The sequence below is a fragment of the Gavialis gangeticus genome, unplaced genomic scaffold (assembly GCF_001723915.1).
Source record: "Gavialis gangeticus isolate Ggan-Ray unplaced genomic scaffold, GavGan_comp1, whole genome shotgun sequence".
NCBI lineage: Eukaryota > Metazoa > Chordata > Crocodylia > Gavialidae > Gavialis > Gavialis gangeticus.
Window position 1 is genome coordinate 20459920 of NW_017729006.1, and position 9954 is coordinate 20469873.

The 9954-nt window shown below is 42.7% G+C and overlaps 1 protein-coding gene across 1 annotated transcript; it reads left to right on the forward strand.

The window, feature by feature from the left end:
• Positions 1 to 150: 150 nt before the first annotated feature.
• CX3CR1 (C-X3-C motif chemokine receptor 1) lies at positions 151 to 9120 on the forward strand. The gene is made up of 3 exons (XM_019508921.1): positions 151 to 246; positions 1224 to 1294; positions 7359 to 9120. The coding sequence occupies exon 3, from the start codon at positions 7386 to 7388 to the stop codon at positions 8451 to 8453; it is 1068 nt and encodes a 355-aa protein (XP_019364466.1). The 5' UTR covers positions 151 to 246; positions 1224 to 1294; positions 7359 to 7385; the 3' UTR covers positions 8454 to 9120.
• Positions 9121 to 9954: the final 834 nt, after the last annotated feature.

Below are 9954 nucleotides of genomic sequence, written 5' to 3' on the forward strand. Positions count from 1 at the left end.
TGAATTCCACCCTAATATTCTTGACAGATTAAGAGAGAAGATATATATATATATTCTCTATATATTATTGCACAACACTATGTAGTTCAGCCCAGGAAACTATTCATTTCCTGCTAAATTTAAACTTAATGTCTGGGTACAAGATTTACATAATCCCATACGAGGGCAAGAAAGAAGAATATTTTTTAAGAACCATTGTTCTCAGCTTGAGAAAGATGCTGATTTCCAGTGCAACCAAATCCTAAGGTAAGAGAAAATTATGCTTTACACAGAATTTGATAGGTGTCACCACAAAAGGGGGCTGCTTAGAAATGGTCTTGTCTATCTAAGGAACTCATTATGTTCCAACCTCTGGTATGAACATGAGACTTAAAGTGTATAAGGATGATGGCAAAATGAGTTAGAACTGTAAAACCAGAAAAGGGAACATGAGGTTAGTCACTGTAAGACAGAGGGGTGAAAATGTATTGCGAGATCGATGTGGAAGATAATTAAATCACCATCACCAGAAATTTTTAAAGCTAGATTGAAATGCTAATGGATTTACAATATAGAATATTCACATCTATAAAACCTATCATCATAGGAATGGCTTAGCTGGCAAGGATGTGAGAGACCCCTGCCCATCCCCACACTTTATGTTGTGGCTGAAGTACATGTATGAGATTCAGTAAAAAAAAAACAACACAAAAACAACTGGCTGCTGTCAAATATATTCTGCTGAGGCAAACCATATGTGGCTGCAGTGCGATGTAGCAATGAACTAGTAAAACAAAAACTAGAGCGATATATGCTAAGTTTCCACCAGTATGAGAAGTGTGCAATTAAAACAGCAAAGAGGTGACATAATTATTTTGATTGTTCATGGCAGATATAACTAGGAAAATAGGATAAAAGAAATGTTAAGATTGAATAAAAGAACTCAGGAGTATAGCACACGAGGAAAATCCCCCAAACCCATTATCTAAAACTAGTCTTGACAGAGTTGGAGAAAGTCCTGTAGACTGTAAGTGTGCTACATTGACAGGAAGACAAGAGTGGTTGATTAAAAATGTCTCAGTTCTCTAATATCAAAAACTGAATCCATGTGTAATCACATCAGTAACAAGGGGCAAAGAAGGACTAGAAGAAACAGGAAAATCAATGAGTGGAAGGAGGTGGAATGAACAGTGATTTCAGATCCCTGAAATACTGAATTTTCTTTTTAAATTTTCCTGTCACAGATCATAGAAACCAAACCTGAATAAAGTAAAGTAAAGAAGGCCTTCTAAAAAGAACCCCTGACAAAGACCAGGTAAGAGAAAATGTGGAGAGACAGGCAGGGTGGGAAGAGGAGGTGGGCTACACACATTTTAAAGGGATCAGGGGAATTAGCTAAGCATATTAAACATCTGGCAATTATTTTTCTAAACATTATGGATAATGAGGGAGCCAGCAGTAAGCTGGAGGAAATACAAATCCCATAACTAGCCCATTCTTACGCCATCCCACCTTGTTCACCTTATCTTGGGCACTTTTTAGAATGTAAGTCCTATTGACTCTTGGTGGGTCTTAGGCAATATCTAACCCACAATGGTGTGGACACACATACATCTGGAGCTGCTGGGAAAGGGGAATGTTTCAGAAAGGCAGTAGATGCATCAACAGATTAACAGAGAATTGAACTGAGGATCATGCATAGGTGCTTAATAGGTAATTAGTGCTGAAAAGTCCTACATAAAAAATGAAATACTTTCTAATTACGTGTATTATATTCGGTCCTACTGGTATTCACCCTAACAATCCTTTTAAATACTCTTCCGTCTAAAAATTTTGGTTTAAATACATAACATTTTTAAAGTCTTAACTGCCTGCAACTATAGTTGACCTTTATCTAGTGGATTCTGTGTCTCAGTCTATTTTGTGCTATTGACAGGAAAACTGAAAAAGATTGGGTTCATGTAATGGTCAGATAGTCTGACCTTTTAGGCTTAAATGCAATGTCAATTATAAAGCCCTCTAATACCACCCTCACATTGCCTCTCCAACTTCTTTTCACAAGCCAAGACTGTTCTAAGTCTCTCTGAGTGCCTATACATGTGCAGTGAGGCTGCTCCAATGCATTGTAATACAGTGTGTCGGAGCACACTTTAGTAATTACCACGCTCCAGCAGACTCCAGAGTCACATGTATTAGAGTCTACACACTGAAAAATGGTGGAGGCAGTTTAACTAAAGGTCAATCAATAAGCTTTAGTTAAAGCACCCCCGCCACCACTTTTCAGCACAGGGATGTTGATAGACAAGACACTCCAGGCACTTTAATTAGAACGGCTCTCGGAGCCGCTCTAATTAAAGCATCCTCCCCGCCACTCCCAAAGTGTAAACACCCTTTCACTTGCATTCAATTGCTTCTCCAGAAAGACCCCAAATCTTTTCCAGTCATTGCTTCTAAGAAAACAATAACTCATTCTGTAAATATGATCTGCATTTTTTGTCTCTGGTTATATGACCTCAAATAGGACTGAATTAAAATGCAAATTGATCAAATGAGCTCATATTATTAGAAAACCCAACTCCCTCTGAATGACTATCCAATCTCAATCACTATTAACCCTTTTACAAATTTTTGGCATCCTCTGAAAATGCTATTGTCCATGATTTCATATTGACAGAGATCACTGATAAAACAATGAACAATGTTGGGCCTGGAGACAAACCCACAAGACTGTGCCGGAAATACATCAGATTGATAAAAGTTTCCTCTCTTTTTGAGATCCATCAGAGGGTCAATGTGTGAATGACTGATCTTTGTAAATAAAAGTTTTTCTTTAAATCAGGAGGTGTGTGCTTTAAGTAAAAAAATCTTACAAATGCTTAAGGGTCATTGAACATAGATAGTATATTTATCAAAACCTGTAATCTCATCAGAAGAATGAAAATCAAATTTGTGTGACTAGACTTATTTCCCATATAGCCATGCAAACTGACAAGAATTATATTACTATTCTTTAACTCCCATAACAGATTTTCCCTTAGTTTGCCCAGGACTGAATTCAGGTTAGTCAGGCAGTTAGGTTCATCAGTCTGTGGTTATTGCTGGTCCTTTTTCAGTACTGATACATCAGCTTTCTTCCACTTTTCTGGAAATGCCTGCTATAGCTCCATTGCAACAAGTGTCTAAATGATGCTGCTTTCTCTCCTGGTTTAGTTCCTTGAATTGGTATCTCTGCCAGTGTATCAAACAGGCTGGAGTCCATGGAATATCACTGAATAGGCAAAAGAGGCATACACCAGCCCAAGGAAGAATCACAGGCAGGGGAGAGGGGGTGTTGCCATAAGTATGCAGAAGCAAGTACATTTTCAAATGAAAGAAACACCTATATGTTACATACAGTTCCCCACAAAATATACAGCTTGGCCTGAGCCTGAACCAGCAATGTATGAATTATTCAGCATTAGTTAAACATATGTCCCTGCTGACATACAGCATCTGGGAAGGAAAACCCAAACCTGCCCTGGTCTTCTAAAACATGCTTTGTTTGGATGAGAAAATAAATTAAACTCTCCAGCCACATCCAGACAAGCAAGCATGTGCCTGTTGCAGCATCTCAAAGCAGTTTAAGACACCACAGGAGGCAAGCTGGGATAAAAATAAGTTCCCTGCACTGCATATTTGCAGCGTAGACTCTAAGTCTGATACCAGGAAATCCCGGTATAAAAAAATAAACACCCTGGAAAAAAGCAGTGCAGAGCGCGCTCCCAGAGTGTGTCCCCAAAACTATCGGAGGCTGGGTCCTCCAAAGAGGTTCTCTAGCATGTGGCCAGGGTATCTCTGAGAGTATCTCTCAGAGTGTCATAGCGTGGCCTGCTGCATGCTGTGCTGCTGCTGTAGCACACTGCCTCAGCATGCTGGAGCAAACAGAAGCAGGGGATGGCTGGCAGCAGTGGCCCAGACCAAGTAAGTAGGGATGTGGGGATGAGGGTCTGTGTGGTTGGGGAGGATTGTGTGGGGGTGGGGAGCACTTTGCAGGGGAGGAGGACTGTGTAGGAGCGGTGGGTACCCTGCCGCCCCCATATAGCACATTCCCCCTCCCCCACAGCAGCAGCAACAAGCTGTCAGGGTGCTGGTTGGTCAGTTTCTGCCATGACCCAGGGCTCCCAGCACTACGCACAGGAGCTGTGCACCATTGGGCCAGGTCAGTTCCTGCCTCCATAGAGCAGGGCCACATGCAGGCAGAAGTTGGCCTGGCCCAATGGCACACAGCTCCTGCATGCAGTGCCACGAGCCCCAGGACTCAGCAGGAGCTGGCCCAGTCCTATGAAGATGCACACCAGTGGACTGGACCAGCTTCATGCACCATGTGTAGCCCCTGGGTCTCAGGCAGTGCTACTTGCCACTGGGGGATTCTGCCTGCAATAAGCTATGAGTCCCCCAACAATCCACTGCTGCCAGGTGGGTGGGCATGTAATGGGCCCTCCCACAACCCTCCCACAAACCCCACATACCCAGTATTGTCAACTCTCATGATTTTTGGCATTTTTCCTAAAGTCTGCACTTTGGGAATGTGAAAAATTTAGCTTTATTTTATATATATAAATATATAACAATGAGCTAAGTTTTTCACATTGCTGAAATGTAGACTTTAAGAACAATGCCAAAAATCATAAGAGTTGGCAATACTGCATACCCACTTACAAACCCTGCACCCACAAACCCCTCACAATCCACTCACAAGCCTCACATCCACAACCCCCCCACCCACATACTCACCCACAAATCCCACCTCCATGAAGCCCCCACAATCCACCCACAAACCTCACAACCCCACACCCCTCACTAAGCTACCACAAACCCCACACACAAATCCCACTCCCACCCCTACATCCACCCACAACACCCCAAACCTCCCCCACACCCCTTCCCCACCCCCCCCACAAATCTCACACTCTGCATGCCCAGCCACCAGATGGGACAAGACCTGCTGGTGGGAGCCATGGCTGCAGGGGCAACTGTCACTGTGCACGCCTGTCGCATATCCACACCAGTGCTCGGACATGTGGTCCTGGCCTGGTGGCCCTCCTGGTCCCAGGAACCACTTGGAGGGTGTGATGGGCTGAGGGATGAAGGTGGCAGCTGAGGTGTGTATGAAAGAGAGATATGGGGTTGGGGGATGGGGAAGTGCTCTGGGTAGAAGCAGCTTCCAGAGCCGAGCTTAGAGCCCCCCTGTCCCCGCTAAAGCAGCCTGTACAGGAGGAGGCCAGCCTAGAAGGGAAGGGGTTGGTCCAGCCCAGTTGAGGACTTCCCAAGAATGGCATGGGGTTACTGGGGCTTGGGCAGAGGCGCAGGGAACAGAACAGTAAGGGCCGGCTGTCCCTACGTCCTGGTGAACGAACTGTGCAGCCATGGCCCACTGGCAGCTGGCCAAGAGGTGCAGGAGGCTCTGCTACAGTGCCCATTCCACAACCCACATAGCCATGTGATGCCCATCTGAGTCTGGCAGGCATGCAGCCATGGGGCTGCAGGACCTAGGGGGCAGATGCTGTTGCAGGTGGCAGCAGGTCACAGCCAGGCAGCATCCCCCACTGACAGACTGCTGCAGTGGGTAGAGAGTTCAGGGGCCACTCTAGATTAGGGCTGCTTCAGCAGTTCAGTTAGCACAAGGGGCTGGTGTCTCCAGATACCAACTAGTCAGGCCTCAGAAACTTGTGAGGGCAAGTAGCCCTGACCTGCTCTCCAGAGCAGCTTTTAATACTGCTGGGGCCAGCATGGGTGCTGGCCCAGCCTCTAGATCCCCTGGCTGAAGATGCAGGAAGAGGTGGGCAAGGTCAGTTTGCCCCAAGTGGTACAATTTGCCCCACACCAAAGTGCATGTTCAGGCACATGTGCTGAGGAACAAATGTCCAGCACAAATTTGTGCTGCTGCTATTTGAGCTGATGCAAACACATGCTGGCAATTTTGACTGAAGGGTATTTCCCCTCCATTCAGGGTCAGACCGATCCCCAAGTTTGGGGTCAGGAAGGAATTTTACCCTATGGTCAGACTGGTATGGACTGTGGGGTTTCTTGCCTTCCTCTGTAGTGGGGACTTGGGCCTCTTCCTGGGATCACTTGAGGACATATTAACAACTTTTACAGAAGCAGGACATTGGCTGTTGTAGTCCCGTGCTTTAGGATGTTAGGGGACAGGTTAGGATGTCATGTCTTCTGTTGTGTCAGGTTAACCATGTAGTTTTGCTAAGAGGTTACATAATGGATTTGCATAGGATGGTTTGGATAGGGATAATCCTGCCTTAGACAGGCTTTTGGACTAGATGACCTATGGAGGTCCCTTCCAGCCCTGCTTCTCTATGGTTCTATGAAAAATCACCTCCCTGTGCAGGTTGTTATAGTCAATTCATAAAGACTTCAGTATTGCATGCCCTGTGGTGTAAAGGCTGGATACAATCTGCTTGCAAGCTAAATTCAGACTTATTTATGTGAGAAGGACTCCTGCTTTAGAGATGCAGTATCAGGCTTTGGGCGTGCACTGCTTAATGCTAATACTGCTTCCTCCACTCCTCATCTACAGCTACAGTAATCAGCAATAAGAGAGAACTTTGCTTGCTCTTCTTCTCCAGCCCTCCTTCCTGTGTCAAAACCACAGAAGACTGTTTTAAATTTTATGGGCACATTTCAAGTAACATTTTTAGGGGAAGAGGAATTCTAAACTTGAAACAGAAGACAAAAGTTTCTAGCCAGAACAGAAAAAAGCTCCAACGTAAGTACAAAACAAGTCATGAACTTCAGAATGGCATAAACAAACTGTTAATGACTAGGTACAAGAGTCCATGTCTACTGAGTATGTGTATCCCAGGATGCCTGTATGTCTAGCCACTTTAGATCTCAGTGTAACTCAAGTAAGTGTAAAGGTTCATCTATACAAGCCCTTTGACTAGCAATGATTTTCCCTTCATCATATGCTTCAATAGAGCATTCATGGTTAGGCAGTTTTGGACTTCTGTTTAGCAGAATATTATATTCCATTATATATTATTGCTCCTTGTTTGCTACAGAAGTTGCAAATAACTTTAAAAAAGAAAAAGAAAAAAAAATGGAAGGATCCAACCTATTAAGATAATGCACATTTTGTGCAGGCCATAGCGACACATCAACTCTCCCCCTCCTCTCCATTTTGTAAAATTTATTTTCCATAAACAGGACTGCTTATATATCTCTGAATGTCAGATTCACAGTAGTTCCTACATGTCACACTCATCAACAATTATATGTAATTCCTGCTACATTGCCTTAGGAAAACAGTTTGCATCTCACCTATTATTGTAATTTTTATACTACTAGATTTACCCTCTCTGATGGCTATTTTTCACCATTTGTAGGAGGTTTTCATAAGAAAATTACTCATCATGACTGATACAATCCTGGATACAACAACTGAGTTTCTCTATGATGAAGACTCTCTTGTTTGTGATAAAGTGGACATCCAAAAGTTTGGAAAAGTATTCTTGCCAGTATTTTACACTATTGTGTTTCTCCTTGGCCTGGTAGGGAATCTCCTTGTGGTTTTTGCCTTCCTAAAGGCTGGCAATAAAAAGAGTACCGCTGACATTTATCTCTTGAACTTAGCCATCTCAGACCTTTTCTTTGTGATCTCTCTTCCATTTTGGGCTTCCTATGTGAGGAAAGGATGGACACTTGGAACTGTTTTCTGCAAACTCATTTCCTCACTCTATTATGTGGGTTTCTTTGGTGGCATGTTTTTTATCACAGTTGTAAGTATAGATAGATATCTGGCTATAGTTCAGGTAACTTTTTCTCTGAAATCCAGAACAATTGGCCATGGCTGTATTATTACTCTTTTTGTGTGGATAGCAGCGGCATTATTCTCAGTGCCACAATTTGTGTTCACTGAAAAGGTAAACAAACAGTGCACTGCTAATTACCCAGAAGATCTCCAAATTATTTGGCCAGTTTTTTGCAACATAGAAATGAATATCATAGGGTTTCTTATCCCAATCTGTATCATGAGCTACTGCTACTTTAGGATCATCAGGACACTGCTTTCCTGCAAAAATCATAAAAAAACTAGAGCTATCAGGTTGATTTTAGTGGTGGTGATTGTGTTTTTCCTCTTCTGGACCCCATACAATGTACTGATTTTTCTAGACACTTTAAAGAACTATTTCAACTTCTTTGCAAAATGTGACCATTCAATATTTTTAGACTATGCCATGCATGCAACTGAAACCTTAGCATTCAGTCACTGCTGTCTCAATCCAGTTATCTATGCTTTTGCTGGTGAAAAATTCAGGAAATATCTTTGCTCATTATGCCTAAAGTGCTGTTCTTTCATTTGCTTCTGTGGGCCCCGCAGCCGGTGCCAAGCTGGCCCTTCACATATCTCTCCAGAGAGTATTCCAAGCAGTAACCAGACCCAGATTACCAGCGATCCAGATGCCTTGCTTGTTCTGTGAAGGACTTTGTTGAAAGGTAAATATGTCTTTGATAGAGGTTATCATTCAGGCACTCAGGTTTAGCATGTGAAAGTACTTGAGGTTGCCACTGATCTACAAGCATTTCTTTCCCTAAGCATTCATTATTTTAAAACAATGTGTCAAAATCTTAATGGCACAATAAAATAATGGATGGGATCTGAATTCTGAGGGGAAAATGGAGAGAAAAACAGCGACTTGTGCAAGGAATAGAAAGAAAAAAATAGGAATAGATAATATGATAGCAATTCATACATGAAAAGACTGTGTACACATACATTCAGGTGCATGTATATAACTATGTCTGTATACACAAACCTCTTGTAAGGAAAGTGAACTGTCCAATGGATAGATAGTAGTGAAAAATATCTGATATACAGCCCATTGGTTTTCTCTTGGAGTACAGCATGAGCACTGGAACACTTTATTGTTTCAGTTTTGGAGACAGTAGCATGTTCTTTTTTACAAGTGTCTATATATCTCATCTGTATGTGGTATGAAACAACAGCCTGTTCTTACATGACGGGTCAAACCTGGTTTAAGTGTTATGTAATAATCAAATGGGAGTGATTTTTGCATTTATGGATTACCTCTTGCTGATCGATACAACTGCTTTATTTGTTAACATTTACCTAATAAAAGGCCTATTAAAAACATGTCCTTTCTATTATTTGGTTAGTGCCAACAATCTGTTTAGCATTGGCCAACATGCAAAAATGAGGATGATGTCCACTTCTAAGCCCATTAAATCTGTCCAAAGCCCACTAAAACCAAATAATCTTCCTACTATCGATTTCATTATGCTGTAGATCAGGCACATAGAACCTTGAGACACATGCTTTATCCCTTTCCTGAACTTAGGCCTAACAGGTGAACACACAAATGACAGGACACATTTGGAAACCTAGAAGTGAGAATAAAATAGATTGTTTTGTTTTGTTTTGTTCAATACATCATTGTCAGTTCAGTTATAAGCTCACTTTCTGAGTTCGTACCAAATATTCATGGCTAGACTAAATAAACAATGTGCATTTAAACATATGGTTCTGAAACATAACAATTTATTTGGATATCTGCTAAACACAAGTGTGCAAAATGTATCAGTTGAAGTAAAAATAGTATGTCAGTATATGTAACAAGGAGTGCATCTGCACATGCAAATAAGTGTAACTATATTTAATGCACATTAAGCAATTTTTGGCAGGTATCTACACATGCAGGAACTTAGCACTAAAGTTAGTTCCAAGTCCCTCCAATCTTTCTATGTGCCCCTGTGGCCACCCAGGGGAGCTCCAGCCTCCAGCCACATGGCTGCCAGCATTTGGCAGTCATATTGAAGCCAGAGTCAGCTTTCAGCACCTGGCAGCCATTTGGGAAACTCTGATCCCTGGCCAGCCCCTTCCCTGCCCAGGAGCCATGTACCCAGTGCAGGGGCTCTCTCTTTGCCCACCCTGCCTCCCCACACCAGAGCTGCTCCAGCCCC

Coding starts and splice junctions, on each gene's coding strand:
- CX3CR1 (XM_019508921.1), top strand. CDS start 7,386: ATGACTGATACAATCCTGGATACAACAACTGAGTTTCTCTATGATGAA.